General features: G+C 32.7%; 1 protein-coding gene across 1 annotated transcript in view; it reads right to left on the minus strand.

Moving 5' to 3' along the window:
- LOC140442724 (clotting factor G beta subunit-like) overlaps positions 1-20,780 on the minus strand; it is a 139,143-nt gene that overhangs the window by 66,015 nt on the left and 52,348 nt on the right. Inside the window, exon 3 of the mRNA XM_072533707.1 lies at positions 15,139-15,320. Coding sequence (XP_072389808.1) covers positions 15,139-15,320 — 182 coding nt within the window. The remainder of the gene's footprint in view (positions 1-15,138; positions 15,321-20,780) is intronic.

The following is a 20,780-nucleotide window of genomic DNA, read 5'->3' on the forward strand; positions in this document are numbered from 1 at the left end:
CAAATCGCACGACAGAACTCGACATCAATACTAGGCTTACCACAATCATCAACCAAAATATATTGAGGTACTTTGGACACATTACCACACGAATGGAAGGCATGGAGAGGTTAGTGGTTGAAGGCAAGGTAGATGGTAAAAAAACCCGAGGAAGATCGCCACTCCGATGGTCAGACCAAATAAAGTGCGCTACCGGTTACTCTCTGTCTGAGGCAGCACACTGCGCCCAGAACAGCGAAGAATGGATAGCAACCATTCGTCAAATTCCATAACGTCACCAGCATTTGTTTATTCCGTTCCGATACAAAATTGTGCACAACTCTGACTAAGGATACAAGATGCTTGCAATGAATTTAGAAATAACTTGCTAACGAGTTTTTGCATTTATTGAAAGAAAAAAAAAATTAAATTATTTAAGGTACCAATTAATTATAATTTGATAACGAAAAAAAGTTTTAAATCGATTTTTCTAGAAAACAGTGTTAAATTAGGAAGACTAAGGCACTATAACTGGTTATAACATACACAATTGTCACAGATTGATATAAAATGTTTAGGTTTTCTTACGTTGTCTATTGTAATGGGACCAATGGCATGTACAGCCATTCAAGTTGCTTCTACCGGCTGCGGTCAAATAAAACTAACACAATTTTTTAATATTTGGGACTAAATAACCAAATGGCAAGTCATTCTTTATGTCAAAAACTATGGTATAGTAACTTTCACTCTTAAGAGGCACATATATGAAAATCTAGCTGGCAGGGTATGTCTGTCCTATGTGTATGTCAGAAGGTTCCATTTTCTTATTCTTACATATATTTATATCACAAGCAGGTAGAGATAGTGCAACCACTCCTGACCACGGCGCAGTAGACGAAATTTGGTTTAGTCCCCACTTCCATGTGAAGCGCATTGTACTATGCACTGTATAATTCTACTTACAATAGAACCTTTCTGCCTCTACGTGAATTTGTCTCGGCCTTCGCGCAGCTCCATGGTCAGGAGTGTTTGAACTATCTTTAATATTTTAGACCAAGATAGAGGACTCAACTGAACGATGCGGGTGACGATATTCGTTTATTAATATGTAACAGTGGCATCAACGTTTATATAGGTAAATATATAATTATTTGATTGTTTGGTACCACTAGTTGCCAATTTTTAAAGCGTTTAAAAAAAGAATTTCTAAAAGATTGGATCTGAAATATCCATGATATTTAATTAAGACCATGTTTTGGATAATATATATTGATTTCAAAGTTTTGCAGGCCGATATGGACAGTATAGATCCGAAGTTGATATATTCCGTACATATTCCGTAAATAATAATACATACATTTTTATCAAATTAAATCACTACAGCTGTTTCGGCAGAGTGCCTGTCTCAAGTGAGCTATTTTGTTATGCGTCCAACACTTTATAGTGAAAACAAAAGTTTTCAGTGTTTTATTGCTTGATAAAATGAACTTCCATCAAGTAACGGTCGAATCCATTACAATAATCCATAAGATTGTTATTGGGCTAATGATAATTTTACCTTGACAACAAATAGATAGTATGTCCTTTAATGCAACAATGTAGTATTAGTGAATTTAATAATTATTTACCTCATATTTTATCTCATAAAATCTAAAATCTCAAAACTGCCACATTGTCCTTTTGTCCTTATTAGAAATCACAACTAATACGACGTAAATAAAATATATTCAATGCCATTCCTTTTTTTTTTGTAAATTCACTTTTTACAGTTCAACAGACAGTATCATTATTGCTGGATATGCTCTACAAAACTTCTCGCTTTTTGTGTTTATGGTTTACGTATCACAAATTTTTGAATCGCTTAAAAGCCGATAAGCTAAACTGCTGACAACTTGAAATTGACAACCTTCATCATCTTCAACTTATTGGAAACGTGCTTTTTATAGTATTTTCTTGTATCTTTTATGTACAACAGAATAAGTTTTTTTATATCTCTATCGTAAAAGGAAATAACGCTTCATTTTTACAATGTGTTCGAGTCGATTTAATTTTTGGTGCCAAGAAACTTATCTCTTTTTATGAGTAAAAGAGAAATACATTCGTAAAATTTTACTGCGTGTTACGAAAATCGAACAAAACGAGAATCGAGGATTCAGAATGGTGATCCATTTTGCATTTATTGACTTTAATTTACATTTTATGGCAAATTACAATGCAATAACGACGTTTTGTTTCATCTTGTTACTATCCAGTTAAATGTGACCAAGCACAACTTCGGTGAAATATCTATAAGAATATTTTAAAATGTTATGTTTGTATGGGATTACGACACAATAATTATTGGTTGTAATTAAAATCACATTTTATATTTATAAATGTTTCACGTTTCGATTTCCACTTCGTAAATCGTTTTAAAAAAAGATTATTATATAAATTCTAAACATGTATAACCACAGTTTTTGTTATTGGTTATGTCATTTTAAAATCGACGTCATGGATCTCGATCTTGTAGATAAACAGCATATATAACGGCTGTACAAAATTTAATGGTGGTTTTTTTACCCTAGGAATATCAAATTTTGACTGTTTTTGAGTATTTTGAGTATTTTATGATTGTGTAAAAAACTGTATCGTAATTGTGGTTGGGTGAGTAAATTGAGCAAAAATTTATTTTGTGTTTATGTGTATTGTGTATAAGATTGTAGACGATATTTTTCAACCTCCCATTAATCCGCTATTCTTGATATAATCTTTTTGTTAACTTCTTCTTTTAGTATTGGCAACCAAAGTCTACTAAATTCTGCTGATGGATTGCTACATAGTTTTCTTCGTTAAGTAGGATGAGGGCTGCTTCTTTGACATTTCTATTTTTCATGTCTGCTTCTTTTAATTATTGATACATATTTCCATTGTGATCTGTGCTCGTTGTCCCAGGTATGTTTGCATATATAGGCTTAATTCAATATAAACATATTATTTAAAGAATTAATATAATAAATTCTCCAAACTAGAACCGGTACCGAGAATGAGTGGATGGCCGAAAAAATATTAGAGATAATGTAACAATGCAGGCAGCAAGGATCTTCAACAAAAAACAAGTCATTGGTATATATAATGACCAATTTAAACCAGTAATGGACCCTTGCGATATACTTAATACCTGGAAAACGTACACAGCTTGTTTAATAATCACATAACACAAAAGTCATGTCAAGTCAAAAATTTAACAAAATTAGGTACGCCGATGATACAGCGATAGTGGCAACTTACATAATATACCTTTAATGTCATTTGAATAATCTAACTCTTGCAAGTGAAGTTTTGGGTTTGACAATAAATATTTAGAAAAAAAAAACAATGATTATATGTAGAAACAATTACCAAAATGCAAAGATATATGTAGCTGGGGTAGAACAAGCCAGAAATAATTTTTTAAACTTCTAAAATTTCTGACTGATCGCAAATTCGATTTCAACCTGAGGAACAAGATACTAAAGTATGAAGTTTGACCTGTTCCCTTAAATGGAATGGAATCATGGACGTTAAAGGCCAGATCCATTAACAAACTTAAGGTTTTATGGAAGGACACAGTCAGAAATGGGGAAGTATTAAGAAGAGAAGAGCGTCAGGATATGGAACTTTTTAATTATGTAAAAGATGAGATGGCTGCATATTTAAGGCACGTATATTTAAGAGAACGATACACTTTTCAGCAACCAGTACTAGCCAAAAAGAGAAAGAGTAAGGGAGGTCGAGGACGTAAAAAGATTTCATTGGTGCGTAAGATTTGTCAATGGTCAGGAATCCACCATTAGGAAATTCTTTGCAATGCTGCTTTAAATAAAATAATTCAATCCTGACTATTTAATAAGTCTAATACCAAAAAAATAGGCATAGTTACAACATTTAATTTCGCTTATAATCTAACTATACGAACACACTACTGGAAAAGTTAAAGTGCTTGACACACTTTACAGCCGGTTTCCGAAAAGCCAGATCATGTCTAGATAATATATTTATCATTAGACAGGTGATAGAAAAAATCAAAGAAAAAAATATTGAAACACATATAACTTGGAGAAAGCATATCATAGCGTACCCAGGAAGCCCCTACTAGAAACAATGAGAAAAATGCACGTCAGAGAGAAATGGTTAAATATAATACAAATACTATATAAAAAAACAGAGGTGCAAATAAAGTTAGGCAATGAAATAACAAAAACAATTACCGCGACAAAAGGTCTCAAACAGGGATTTAGTCTATTATCTACACTTTTTAACATATATACAGATTAGGCTTTGAAGAGATGGTATAAAACATGCGGAACAATGAACATACCAGTACAACAGAATATATTACATTCACTACTTTTTGCAGATGACCAAGTCATTTTTGCACAAGACAGGGATTATATGCAATATATAATAAGGTAATTATGGGAAGAATATGAGCTATGGGAACTCAATATAAATATGTGTAAAACCGAATACTTATGTATTGGATCCAAGGTTGCAGATTTGAATTTAAGTTTAGAAGAAGAGACTATTAAGAGTTGTAAGACTTTTAAGTATTAAGGGTCAATGATAAGCCGAGATAGGAAGTCCTGCTACAAGATGGAAAACATACATAGGAAATGTTATGATAGATAGAGACCTCAGAGAGATAGAGAGAGAGAGAGGGGGGGGGGGAAAGAAAGATCTAACAACTTACTTGACAAGACAATGTACGGTGGAGGCCTACGCAGAAATTCACTGCACCTTAGGAAGAAAAAAAAATGATTCCACTGATATTGCCCAGAAATGACAATGCAGCATTGTTATTATATTTGTGTTAATTCTATTGGAAAAAATTATTAGACCGATTTTTGGAAATCTTCAATGTTAGTTCGAGTCGTAGTGCAGAACCTTGTTTATCTCGTTCGAATTGCTTTTAAAAATTTGATTATAAATCTAATCTCATTGGCTAGTGTTTTGATGGTGCCAGTGTAATGTCAGGGCATCTTTATGGTCTTCAGTCTAAAATAAAACAAGTTGCACCACAAACAGTTTTCGTACACTACTAAGTACATCGCTTGTATTTGAAAGCTGCAACTGTAGTTCCAAGTTAGTGGATTGCCTTTCTTCTTTCAGAGTTTGGCTAAGAGAACTCAGGTTTATGGCATATTTGTTGGAAAGAGCATTCCTACTTTCGCCGTAACACGATGGATATTTAACTCTAAAAGCCTTCGAATGATACACGGTCTGAGTAAATTAAACAATTTTGAGTTTGTTTTCTTAGATGTTTATAAAGACATCATTGACAAATTTGCAACTCTAAAGGATAGGAGAATCAACCTAATATTTAAGAAGTAACCGTTTGGCGAAGAGATTATTGGAGTGGAGACCAAGAGCCGACAAGCGAAGTCGAGGCAGACCACCCACCCGATGGACCGACGACCTAAGAAGAATAGAAACAAACTGGATTGCAGCAGCTAGAGATAGAGAGAGCTGGAGACGTTTGGAGGAGGCCTATATCCAACAATGGATGTGAAAATGGGGCTGGATGATGATGAACCGTTTGGCAAGTCAAGCCTGTTTTACTAAAGTATGTATTGTATATTTCGACCTAATTAGATCTTGTAAACGGAATTAAAAAAATGGGAAAGTGGGGTAGATTTACTTACGTTAGGAGAGCTTCCAAAAGGTTTTGTCAGGTCAGGTTAGGTCAAACAGAATTTACTTCACTTCCTTCGAGACTCGTGAGTTGTTACTTACGTATATCAATTTTGAAGGTTATTATATTTTTTATTAAGAAAAGAGTCAGGGTGACGTCTTCTTCTTCTTCTTTAGCGTTAAGTAATCCAACTTTGGACATAGGCCTCCCCCAAAGAAATCCAGTTTTTTCTATTTGCGCCACTTGCTTCCAGTTGTGTCCTCCGATTTTCTTAATGTCATCAGTCCATTTCATTTGTGGTCTTCCTCTGGTTCTTTTCCCTAACCATTCAGTCGGGCATTGTGTCCTGCAAAGCTGCATTTTAATTTGGCAGCATGTTCTCCTGCGTCTTTTACTTTGGTTTTGCTTCTAATCCATTTGTTTGTTTTTTGTCTATAAGTCTCACCCCGAGCATTGATCTTTTCATCGCTCTTTGTGCCTTAACTATTTTGTCTATATTAGACTTGATGAGTGTCCACGTCTGTGAACCATACGTGAGTATAAGGAGGATACACTGATCATAAATTCTGGTTTTCAAATATTGTTCTATTTTAGTGCTTTTCAAGATCGAACGCAGTTTTCCAAATCCTGCCCACGCTTACCTTATTCTTCTGGTAATTACGGCAGTTTGATTTTCTTTGTTAACTTTCATTATCTGTCTCAGGTAGATGTATTCGCTTACTGTTTGTAAATTAATGTCATTCAACGTTATTTCTTTAATGTTCGGTGTATTTGTGATTGTTTTTGTTTTTTCCAAATTCATCTTAAGACCTACTTTTCCCGAAGCTTGAAATAGTTGTGTCATCATGGTCTGTAATTCTTCGAAACGTGTAGCGAATATTACAATGTCATTTATTCCTTTATTTGCCCAGTTAATGTCTTTAAATACGTCTTCCAGTCCAAGTGTGAATGGCTTTGGTGAGATAATATCTCACTGGCGAACTCCTCTGTTGAATGTTATAGCTTTGGTTTTCGTATTTGTATTTTCATTGTAGCTTTCTTGTAAATATTATGTATGAGCATTCTGTATCGGGAGTCTATCCTGCAGTTGTTCATAGCTCTCTTTACTGCTCAAAGTTCTATGGAGTCGAATGCCTTTTCATAATCAACGAAGCTAATTTATAAATTCAAGTGATATTCATTGGCTTTCTCTATTATCGTTTTGATTGTAAAAAGATGATTCGCTACAGTATAACCCTTTCGGAATCCTGCCTGCTCTACCGGTTGATAGCTATCGAGCTTCGACGTTAACCTGTTAGTTATTACTCTCATAAACAGTTTGTACATTTGGGACATCAAGGAGATTGGCCTATAGTTATTCAGATCTCATCTGTCTCCTTTTTAAAGAGAAGTATTGTCAAACTTTCATTCCAATCATCTGGGACTTCTCCTCTGTGAAGACATTCGTTGAAAAAATGTTTCAATTCTTCGACAATAATTTCACTCCCCTCCTTCAACATTTCTACAAGTATTCCATCTGAGCCCAGAGCCTTATTGTTCTTTAGTTGTGCCATAGCTTGTTTTATTTCGAAGGATTGTATGTTAGGGAGTTGACATTCGTTATCTTTCTCTTAAGATTTACGGGGTGACTACAGTCTCAAAAAAGATTCAAAAACAAAGACTGCATTGGTTTGGTCATGTCAGACGTAGAAATAAAACCTATGTGGGACGAAGGATAGAGCTGTTAGAAGTTGATGGTAGGAGAGGTAGAGGGAAACAGAGGAGAAGATATAAGGACTTGAGAGAAATATTTAGGTGAAGAAGACCAAAAGTACAGAAATGAGTGGCAACGAAGAATAAGAAACAGCGACCCCTGAAAGGGGAAAAGTTGAGAAATAAGAAGAAGAAAAATATATATATATATATTTTTTAAACAGAAAAATTATTTTTCTATTGCATCTTCATAAATTACGTGTTACATAATTGTTTAATTTACAATGTTAGAAATGATCTTACATTATTATTATATCACTATTTCCTTGTCTTTTTACTATTATCTTATGCCCTTTTAATTTCTGCTATTTGTGAAAAAGTGTTGATAATGTGGACAATAAAATTTTTCGACACAAGCTCAAACAAAAGATTTAACAAAAGTGTAACACATTTAATCGTGAAAATTATTTTCTACCCTCAGATAGTTTTTTTTCTGTTTCCTCTTAAAACGACCACGGACATTCCTCGACTAATAGAATATCGATCCACGTCACTACGATATGGCCTAAGGACAACGTATGAGTATAAGTTGACACCTCGGGCAAGATGTCAGTTTCAGTAGGAGCGACCGTCGGCTTAATAGGGAGTTATATGTCACTTCTCACCTTTAGCAATTTATAATAGTTCAAAGTTCAATTCATCCTTTTTTTTATATATAGCCTGATTTATTTGTAGTAATATCAAAGTAAGACATTTATACATTTTTGTTTTACAATTAAAAACAAATTCTTATTGATAATACCCAAAAAAAATTAATACGGTATCCATTTGTTTAACATATGATCAAGAAAATTAAAAACGAGTAATAAAATATATGGATCATATTTGAAAGGCCTTAAGCATGCCAATCATATTAATCGAATTAAAAACAATAAAGAACAAAGGATCGTCCGGGACAGGAAATAATAATTAAAAAGAAAAAAGTTTAGTGCAAAAGTTGACAATACTAACCAAAAAATTTTTTATGACCATATAATTCTAAACCAATGGCGGACTAGTGCTACTTTACTAAAAAAACACTCTCGAGTGACAGAGGTTAGAGAAGTTACTACATTATAACTTACGATAAATATTACTACAAACCAAAATATTTTTTTCCATAGAATACAGCTTTGAAAGGTCCTATAGATATTGTCTGTGTTCTCAGACAAATAACTGAAAAAATCATTAAGTATATCCCGATTTTTTGTGTGTTTAAGAATAATGTTTTTATGCATTGTGTACAATAATTGTAGATGATGTGTCTCTGAATTTTTATTTAACCATTATTGTTTAATATGTTCTTGTTGCTGACTTTTTCTTTCTGTATTGCTAATTAGATTCTGTTTTTTTTTCAGTCTCTTTCTTTCATGACTATCGATGCATCTTTTCATTGTACAATGTGCTCATTGTCCAAGTATGTTTGCGTATTTGAAATCTGTTGAGTTTATGTTTTTGATGTATGACTTATGTTCGTTTATCCTGACATCTTGCAGTTCTTAATCTTCCCTGTGTATTAATTAATTTGGTTTTGGATAAAAGAGAATTCAGAGTATTAGTTGTTACGAATGTTGTTGTGATGTTATATTTATTTTCTATCTTTTTTATTTTTCTGATAATTTCCTTACATATCGTATTATCTTCAAATCTCCTCTTGTGAGAATTTCTGGATTGCTTTTTGTTATATTGTTTTGTTTCTTTGCTGAATTTTGCTTAGAATGTCAATTTTATGACGCCAAAAATGATGCAAAAAAGTCTACCACTTTTACCCTCGGGCTTTCTCCTAACCCCCTTGTAGAGGGGGGAAACGGAAAAAAATCTATTTACCAAGAATGGGTACGCCATAGAAAAAAATATTTCAAATAAAAAAGGTAGCTAAGATAATTTTGAACAAAAATGTTTATTAGCATTTTTTATGAAGAATGAACCTTTCTCTCAGAAACAACGCTTCAAGCGATCGACAATTTTTAATGTCAGTTCCGCTCGCAAAATCAATGTTCACTAAAATTTGTATCATCTCGACATTAAAAATTCGATATCTTTTGATCCGAGTATCCTATCGACAAAAATTAAGATGCATTGTAAAGGTAAAGAGTAAAGCTTTTGCATGAAATTTTTGTGTTTTGTTGCAAATAAACTGAGTTTTTAAAAAATCGTTAAATAAACAAACGTGGCGCGATTTTTGCCAATTTTTATGATTTTCTTCCATATGATTCCTTGGTAAGATCAATATAATTAATCCCTTTTATTAATCGGCCACTGTGGAGTTTGGATAACTAAAGCCTTATCTTTAAAACTTATAATTATCTATAATAGAATATATATATATATATATATGTTCGGATAAATTTCCGCGGTCAGATGAATGAAAATTACTTAGTTCTCGGGAAGAACCGCGTTGAGAATTTATTACTCTTACACTATTATGAGTAATAAATTCTCAACGCGGTTCTTATATATATATATATATATATATATATATATATATATATATATATATATATATATATATATATATATATATATATATATATATATATATATATATATATATAATAGAAATATAAATTATAATAGAAATTTAAGTTTTGAGTTTTGGCGACAAATGTGAGACATTTGAAAAATGCTTAAAAAACGCTGAATTTAAACTTCCACTTTACTAACGATTTAAAACGTTTAAAACTGCTCTTTTTTAATTATACCAGTACGTTTTTTAAAACTTCTAATTTCTGCTATAAACTACACTCAAAAACCGTCTTCTTGGAGACATTTCTCGTGGCATACGATCGTTTTTATTGTAAAACATTAAATTCTGCGTTTCTTATTCATATTTCAAATGCCTCATGTTTGTTGCCACAACCTAAAATTTAACTTTTATATTATCGGTTCTAAAGATTGGTCTCTAAAAATTAAAATTTCACTATGATCGGTCAATTAAAGTGATAAATTTTATTGATATCATGAGAATCATCATAAAAAATGTCAAAAATCGGGCAACGTTTATTTATTGAACAGATTAATAGAAACTTCCTTTTAGGACAAAATACAAAAATTGCACAAAAAAGGTGCACTCTTCACCTTTAAAACTTTATTGTTATTTTTGTCGATAGGACACTCTGATCAAAAGATATCGAATTTTTTCCGTCAACTTGATACACATTTTATTTTACATTGATTTCGCGCGCGTCACTGACATTCAAAATCACCGGTCGCTTCAAGCGTTGTTTCTGAGAGATTGGTTTATTTAAAATAATTTCAGCTACATTTTTTATTTAAAAAAAATTTTTTTATGACGTACAGGTTCTTGGTAAATCATTTTTTTTTTAGTTTTTACTAGGGGGAAGCCCAGGGGGTAAAGGTGGTAATTTTTTTTGCATCTTTTTTGAGATCCCAAAATTATATTCTCGGCAAAATTTGGCTTGTTTGTATGATTTTAAGGAGTCATATATTTGTTTACGGCAACTCGACCATTAAAATGCTTGTCTTCTCCTGCCGGATCTTGGTGTCGGAGGACCATGATCAGTATACCTTTTCTTATCATATGTCAGTGCCATTATAAATGAACTAGGGAATAATACTGATTTCCCTTTCTCTTCCCCATCGAAGTATCACAACCATTTATATTGCTCCATTCATGCTTGTAGTAGTCCAGTTTCAAGCCGATCCAGGATCATTTCCTCAGCGACTTGAACTGTTACTGATGATTGCTGCTGCCCTTCATCAGGGAGAGAAAGGACATCTAGATTTTGAAAGGAGAAAGGGATGGGACATATTTTCTCTCAGTGAGGGGTTGAGAGTGAAACATGGCTCACGTGGGCATAGTTACTCCATTGGTCTCTTCAATCTTGTGATATTTTTTTACGAACAGTTATTGTGGTTTAATCAAAAATAGGAGAAATTTTTTATTCTCGGAAAACATTTTCGATAATGTCGAGGCAGAAGTTAGAGGAGGAAGAGATTAGTGAGATGCAGTTCGGGATAATCAACGATGGAATGGGTACTCAAGAAGGACTATTTATCATAACTAATCAATATTTATGAATAGGCACATGTAGGTACAGTAAAATTATAAAGATAATTCAAACATTATATTGGAACCAAAGAGACGTAGTTTAAATTAATGGGCAGCAGTCACAAGAAATGAAGATCTGTCAAGGAGTTAGACAGGGTTTCGTTTTATCGCCACTTTTGTTTAACTTATATTTAGAAGAAATTTTTAAAAGCACACTCAATAATATCAAAGCGGGAGTTACCGTTAATCGAAAATTAATTAACAACTCACGATCAGATCATTTCATCGAAGATAGAAGATCTACAACATCTAATCGAAATCTTAAGTATGAATAATGCTGAGATGGAAAACACTATAAACGCCATAAAAACGAAATGTTTGCTAATTTCCAAAAGTCAAACCACAAAATATACAACACATAGTAATGTGATAGAATAAGTAGAAAAATATCAGTACTTAAGAACTTTTTGCAACAAGCATATCTATAATATCAGTACTTAAGAACATTTTGCAAGAACAAATTGGAATTGCCAGAGTAGCATTTATACGAATAAAGCCATTCCTAACGGAAATCATCTTAATACCTAATTTGAAAATCAGACTAACTACTATTTGATGTTATATTTTTTCAATATAATTATATCGACCTGAGAGTTGGACATTAAAGAAATGCAATCTAAAAAGAATTGACACTTTCGAACTCTGGTTATTCCTCGGAGTATTAAAAATATTATGGACTGATAGAATTACAAATAAAGAAGTACTGGAGAGGATTGGTAAAGAAACAGAAATATCAAATCATCACTATACAAATAAAAAAACTGGAATACCTAGGCCATGTGATAAGAGGACCAAAATATGAAATTTTGGGACTCATAATACAGGAAAGATTCAAGGAAGAAGATCTGTTGGCACAGTTATTGGTTGAAGAATCTACGTAATTGGTATCAATACAGATCAATTATTTTGTTTAGAGCAGCAAGTTCAAAAATAAAAATAGCCATTATGATTGTCAACGTCCGTAGGGAAACAGCACTCTAAGTAGAAGAAGGCGAAAGTAAAAAAAAACAAGGAATAAGAACAACAAAAAGTACAGGATTGCTAAAATAAATAACATGGTAAAAAAATAATCTACAAGATAACTATAAGCAGTACTCATTAGAACTACATTAGAACTAGTATGCCTGCAGTTGCTGCTTAGCAGTCATTTTTCTGCCGACAATGCAAGACAGGTGAGATATCTAGGGATCACATTAGATGACCAGCTCACTTGATCTCTGCTTGTAGACCAAGAATATGAAGAATTTGACTCGAGGAATCAAGAAATTAAAAAGATTTAACGTCTACTTTTTACGAAGGAGTAATACATGGGAGGGGTTAAAGAAATTCACTTCGTAAGAAATATAGGTTAAACTAACATCTACAAATTAAAAGCCTCGTATGAAACTTTCGCATGGTCAACCTGGTCATATTTTTCCGACGTAATCGACTGATCTTCTATTGTTAGATTTAAGCTGATAAGTGATAATAATCACAAGTTATATCTTTAGAAAAATTGCACGATGGTCATAAAAGAGATGCTGTATGTGTTGAAAGTCTCATTCATCAGTGACAGTATACGTATCGAGCAGGACTTTCTAAGGGAACCGCACTGCACCATACCATCTCGTACAGATGATAGAATACATTCTGAAAACCAAGAGGTCATTTCTTGATATAGAGAGAACATTCATCTAAAAGGAATATAAAAACAAGATGCAGAAGGATAGATTTAATAATGCTGAAAAACACTGTGATATACGTAACGTTACCAGATAATACATTGTTAGCTCATGTAGCCAGAAGCTATCTATAGAGGTAGTTTAATCTGCTTTTGTGGAACCTTGTCATAGATGAACTGATAGCTAGACTCAGCAATGATAGGCATCATGTTCGTGGCTATGCGGATAAACTGGTCATCTTAGCCTACAGCAAATTTGGAGGCACAGTTATAAGATAGAATGCAATACGTTTTAAATGTAGTTACAGAATATATGTTCCGAAAGGTTTTCGCGGTTACTACAATATAACCTAGAGCTAAGATTAATACAATTACAGGAATTAGTATTAAACTCAACAGTCTTTTGAGTTAAGTTGCGTTGATTATCATTGCGCTAAGCTGTCGACATCCTCTTCGATGTCTTCTTCATTGATTCCAAAGTCTCAGTCTTCTGAGCCGCCAGACACTACTACTAGCGATCGAGCTTCGACGTTAACCTGTTATTTATTACTCTTATAAACAGTTTGTATATTTGTGACAGCAGGAAGATTGGCCTATAGTTCTTCAGATCTTCCCTGTCTCCTTTTTTAAGGGGTATTGTTAAACTTTTATTCCAATCATCTGAGACTTCTCCTCTGTGGAGACATTCGTTGAAAAATTTTTTCAATTCTTCTAGAATAATTTCACTCCCCTCCTTCAAGTATTTCATCTGGTCCCGGAGCCTTATTGTTCTTTAGTTATGGCATAGCTTGTTTTATTTCTAGGGATTTTATGTTAGGGAGTATTTCTGAGTTTACACTCGTTATCTTTCTCTTAAGATCTTCCTTTGCGGAATATAAATCACGGTAAAATGTTTAAGTAGCTTTTAGAATTTCGTTCTTTTCTCTTATTTCTTTTCCATCTTTATCCTTCAATGAGATTATTATAGGCTTTACCAAGTTTGATCTTAAGCATTTCAGGCCTCGGTTATTTTCTATAAAGAAACTAGCCCGATTAAATTACCTAGGATGTGAGCTAAATGAACAATAGGAGCGTAGTTTAGAAATATGAGGACGCATTGAGATAACAAAAAGCGCTATCAATAAGATAAAAGTAGTTTTATGTAATGGAAAACTGTAAATAAAAAAATGGAAATACTCAACAGAAAAAGGGAGGAAAAGTGAAAGAAGAAATTAAAAATATGAGTTGATGTGATTGGTTATACAGGGCAGGTAGAAGGAAAAATATGATAGAGTAGATGACGCACATCCTGGTTGAAAAATTTAGAGCAGTGGAGTAAAAAATCAACAATAGAACTCTTCAGAACTGCAACAGATATATGTAGTAAAATGGGTCATGATGATCGCTCATGTTCAAAAATAGTTTGGCATTAGTAACGATTTGATTATTAATCATCTATTAAGTTTCATTTTTCCCGGTTTATGTTGAGTCCGTACTGATTGCTTGCTCTATTTAATCTCTAAGTGTTAGATTCCAAGTATGCGGTTAAAAAAAAATGAAATATACATTCTAAAACATCGCTTAAAGGACTGTAGTTGGAGAAAAATTAAGTCTGTAAATATATCTGTAAAGACACGAATAACATACATCAACGAGCATGAAATAAGAACATATATACATGGTTAAAACGATTTAGCATCAATTGCATCAATTATAAAAAAGAGAGAATAGTTCTAAAGTAAAAAAGCTATAAAAGGGGTCAGAAACAACACCATCTGTACGTTTTTATATTATTTTATGTATTGTAAAGGAAAAATGTTGAAAGAAATAGAAAAAAAAATATTTTGATCGAATTTTATTTGTGTGTTTGTAATATACTATATAAATAATATATAGTCCACCCATGACTTTCATTACTAAAGTTTAGTTTAGTTTGACCTAGATTTGTCACATTCTGTTTCTTATACTTTATTGACAGTTTTCCAATAAGCTTTCTCTCTTCTGAAGTACAAAAAACTTTTTTTAGAAGTAATCTGGATATATTACATAGTCTGTCATACTTACAGATTTTTCTGGGGGCATATTGTTCTCGCATTCAATCGATATTCTTGTAGACTAGGGAAAGATCCTTTGTAGTGTACAGTGACTTCCAAAAGTTTTGCATTATCGGCTTTCAATAACATATCTGGGCTTTGAAGTTTGACCGTTTTACGGTCCTCCGAGAGTTTTATTATGAATTCTTGGCTCTAAAATTTAAATCGGCTTTAGAACCAATATTATAGTAAAAGAAGTTTGGTACAAATTGATATAAAATTTTTAACTAATCTGAAACTTAACATCAGTATTATCATTTCATATTTGGTAATGACTACTTTTTACAATAATATAAAGTTGATCCAAATCTGAATATATTTGTCATTTATATATTAATTGATCTTCCATTTAATAAGTATACTATTTTACATAATGACGGTATTAGATTTTTGTTTTGATACAGGGCAGCGACAACCGCTTATACGTATTTCGACCTCTTTAAGTATCCTCAGAGCGGTATAGCCACTACTCTGAACCAAAAGAAAAATCTTTCCCGTACTAGACAATAGTTACCAAAATAACTATATACGGACGTAACTACGCCATCTAAAAACAAAAAGAGAAATCAAACGATTTCTACCTAGCGAAACCGAATTCAAATTTTTACCACTGTGCTTCCTACAACTTGCGAAGCAACCAGCTTGATAAATTACTCGGCAAGGGAATCTAAAATTGCATTCCACATGCCGTTCATCATGGTCAAAATTCGTAGTGAATTCAGTTTCTGGTACTCCAAACGGAGTAAAGTAATAAAACATAATGACGGTATTAGATTTTTGTTTTGATACACGGCAGCGACAGCCGTTTATACGTCTTTCGACCTCTTTAGGTCTCCTCAGAGCGGTATAGCCACTACTCTGAACCAAAAGAAAAATCTTTCCCGTACTAGACAACAGTTACCAAAATAACTGAAACTGAATTCACTACGAATTTTGACCATGATGAACGGCATGTGGAATGTAATTTTAGATTCCATTGCCGAGTAATTTATCAAGCTGTTTGCTTCGCAAGTTTTAGGAAGCAAGGTGGTAAAAATTTGAATTCGGTATCGCTAGGTAGAAATCGTTTGATTTTTCTTTTTTTTTAGATGGCGTAGTTACGTCCGTATATAGTTATTTTGGTAACTATTGTCTAGTACGGGAAAGATTTTTCTTTTGGTTCAGAGTAGTGGCTATACCGCTCTGAGGAGACCTAAAGAGGTCGAAATACGTATAAGCGGCTGTCGCTGCCCTGTATCAAAACAAAAATCTAATACCGTCATTATGTTTTATTACTTTACTCCGTTTGGAGTACCAGAAACTGAATTCACTACGAATTTTGGCCATGATGAACGGCATGTGGAATGCAATTTTAGATTTCCTTGCCGAGTAATTTATCAAGCTGTTTGCTTCGCAAGTTTTAGGAAGCACAGTGGTAAAAATTTGAATTCGGTTTCGCTAGGTAGAAATTATCGTTTAATTTCTCTTTTTATATTATTTTAAAGTTATGTCATAAAAAATCCTAAGATGTTATTTAAATCAGTTGACTAAGAAATAATTCGATATGGTGCAGTGCATGGATACATTATTTCATATGATCGTTTGTTTTCGAGTTAATTAAGTTTTATTTGCATATGTCCAGACGATTAAAACATATAAGATGTGGCTATATCGAAGAATATATAAGATCCCGTGGACTGACTGAGTAACAAATGAGGAGGTCCTCATAAGAATGAAGACGAATCCATAGGTACTAAACACCATCAAATCATCAAAACATTATGCGAGATGAATCCAGATATTGCCTTCAACAAGCCATTCTGCACGGAAAAATATTTTTAAAGCGAGTTACAGCAAGAAGAAAAACATCCTGGTTAAAGAACTTAAGAACTTGGTTACACATAAGCACACCAAGAAGAAGAAGTTTTATTTATATATTTGTCACTACAAAATATACGTGTTATATACATATAACACGTATATTTTGTTTTGTTACATATCAATATTTTATATAAAAATATAATACAAAAAGAGCAATAATATACGTTATACATAGATAAAACGTATTACTGTTGTTTTTTTAAATAGTGTCACCTTTCGCAGCCGGTGCTTTGTAATTACATTGTTTTTTAGATTTACAGGCAGATAAAAAATTATTTTAATTTTTGTGAAAACTTTTCACAAAAATTATCAAAAAGAGACTGAACACTAAATTAGACTTCTATCAGCCTAGAGAACAAGCTGGATTTAGATCGGGATACAGCACTAACTACCACTTACTAGTGATAAAGAACCTGATAGAGAAGTCAGCAGAATACAAAAAACCATTTGTAATATTTGTCGACTACGAGAAAGCATTCGAGACCATAAGCCATCAGAAAATGTTAAAAGCATTGAGAGAATGTCGAATATACCATTGCTACACTACCTAATCAAATATATCTACCAAAATGCCACAGCTGGCGTTAGACTATGTGAACAAGTAACAAATAAATTCTGTATACAGCGAGGAGTACGGCAAGGAGACACAGTCTCTCCAAAGCTATTCACGACGCTTCTAGAACATAAATTCTACAAGGAAACTAAGTTCCTGTAGCTGTCTGTATACACTGTATCACAAAAAATTCATTTAAAAATTCTTTATAAAAGGTATATAATTAAAACACCCAATCGGGCTATATCACAAAACGTTTTTGGAATCCATATTCCATCATCAGTGTGTCTAGGTGTACATGTTCTGAGCCACTAAATATTTGGGTAAAAACCCGTTAAATGTTATTAATTTGAATTTACATTACATTATTGGATCTTATATGTTATGATGTTAAAGTTACAATTGGAACTGATAACATGGCAATGTAAGACTCTACAGGAGATTGCTGGTCCTGAAACAAAGTGTCTACGAGGACTTGTTGATAGCAACTAACTAACTGTCAACAAGCTCAAAAATTCTGTACAAGAAACGACTTAATGAAAAACGCGAAAACTTTGATAGTGTAGAGGCCCAATATCTTTTTCTTCTTCCTTCTTGTATGTAGGCTGTAAAGCCAGTTTCTGCTTTAATATTAGCCTTCCAAATTGTTTAAATTATTGCACAATCTTTTTCTTGGTCTGCCAATACTTCTTCTTTCATTTGGTGAGTTATCTCGTGCTATTTGTACTATCTTATCCTCTGCCATTCTACTTATGTGTTCTTTCCACTCGTGTTTTCTTCAACCATCTATTTATGTGTTCTATATTGCATGTTTTTCTTATGTTTTCGCTTCTCTTCCTATAGAACAGACTTTTTCCTGATATTCGTCGGAGTATTTTCATGTCTGTTGTTTCTAGTAGTCGTCTCGTTTTAGATGTGTCGGGTCTTGTTTCCGCGGTATATGTTAATATAGGTCTAATTGCTGTTTTATAGATTCTTGTTTTTGTATTTTGTCTTAAGTGTTTGTTCTTCCAGATTGTGTCATTAAGAGATCCCGCCACTTTACTTGCTTTTAAACTTTGTTGTCGTACTTCTTCTTCAACATCTCCGTAACTAGCTATATCTATTCCCAGATATCTAAACCTTGCTTCCTGCTTTATTATTTTCCTCTAAATTTCGATTTTACATCGTAGCGAGTATTTAGATGTTGTCATACATTTGCTCTTTTTGCTGATATTATCATAGGACCAATATAACTATATAAAATAATGTTTTAAGAGTGTAACAGGAGAAGCGTTGGCAAGTATGAAAAGACAGTACAAATAAAGCCCTACTGATGTGATGAAGAAATCGAAGAGACAATAAAAATCCAACGTAATAAATACAACACACTTCTGAACGTAAAAACGGATCAACGTAAAAAAGAATATCAAACAGATCAAAGAGAGGTACGAAGAGTAATAACCAAAAAGAAAAATTAATGCGGATAAAAAAACTGCTCCAGGGTTCACACTTACCTTAGAGGTAGCAATAGTACCGAAAGCTGGAAAGTACTTAAATCTCTCAAACAAAGAAGACTAAAGATATCATCTCCCCTATTAACCTACGTGAATGGAATGAATAAAACTACTGATGGAGAACACCACAAACACATCCTTATCTACAAATAAATACAATAGCATCTCCAATTAGGATTGACAGTAGAGAAGTAAAACAAGTATATCAAATGTTATAAAACGAAAAATCGTCAGGTCCAGGTAATATCTCACTAGAACTACTAAAATACGGAACCGAGAAACTATACAGGCAGCTAACCAGCATGTATCAAAAATGTATAAATACAGAGAATCTACCATTATTACATATACAAAATATATAGAATATATATATATATATATATATATATATATATATATATATATATATATATATATATATATATATATATATATATATATATATATATATATATATATATAAAACAGTGGAGAACACATGTGACAACTTCCGAGTAATAGCAGTGCTTGTACCATCTCGAGAGTTTATGAAAAATTTATAAAAGAGATTAGAGGGAGAATAAATTAATATGAAGGCCGAAGCACAGGCTGGCTTCAGAGCCTGTAAATCGGCTATTGACTATCTCTTTACAATTAACCAACTTATAAAGACAAAAAACGACACGAAACTAGCAATACACCTACTGTTGTTAGATCTTCGGAAACCATATGACAGTGTTTCACAACCAAAACTATGGGAAGCTTTAGGAAAAACAAACATTAATGTAACTTTAATCCAGGCAGTTCAAGAACTCTATAAAAACAACACGAGTAAAATAAAGATAAGCCAAGAGATATTCAAAGGGTTTGTAATAGACAAAGGACTCAAACAAGGATGCTTTCTGTCCCCAAGTTTGTTTAAGATCTTGCTTCTGTAGCAAGCGCTGAAATCGTGGAAAAGGAAATGTTGTGGTTTATGAATCCCTTTATACGACACTGCATCGTACACACTACTACAAATTCATAAACACGCATAGAAATTTCTCATATTAGCAGTAAATTACAATTTTCTGCTAGAACATTATTCGCTCAAGAAACAAATCCTTACACAATAATTATTTGAGAAGGTTTAACTACTGAACAAGTGCTGTAAGTATGGAATTTTTGTTATATATTAATAAAACAGTATATAGATAAAGGTAAGTGGTAAAATATATATTTCAGTAATATGATAATGATGGCACGTTTTTTTACGGGTAATACTATTTGGGTAAACTACCTTTCATAAAACAATATTTCTACGTGAAGATTTTAATTTACACCACACCGGAGACGGTAAAAGAGACCAAGATTTATTTTTGTGAATCGTAACTGTCTCATTTACTTAAATAACTGAAGGAAAATTATTTTAAATTAAGTTTGAAATCACCCCATCTTCTCGAGGGTGCCAAGCAGCTAGTGATTACAAACTTGGATCCTCTAACAGTTTCTCTTCGCTTCTTTGTAATTAGGTAGAACGTTAATAATGAGTTAAATCTGAATTTGATTAAATTTTAAATGAAGTTAGAAAAGTGCTAAAATTTTATTTAAAAGAAAACATAAAGAAAAACGTAAAAAAAGCAGATTAAAAAAATATATTAAAGAAAAAATATACAGGGAGTATCTACTAAAAAGAGTTTTCGTTTTAATAAATAATAATCTATTAAATTTGATCACAGTGTTTAA

Source organism: Diabrotica undecimpunctata, chromosome 6 (assembly GCF_040954645.1).
Source record: "Diabrotica undecimpunctata isolate CICGRU chromosome 6, icDiaUnde3, whole genome shotgun sequence".
NCBI lineage: Eukaryota > Metazoa > Arthropoda > Insecta > Coleoptera > Chrysomelidae > Diabrotica > Diabrotica undecimpunctata.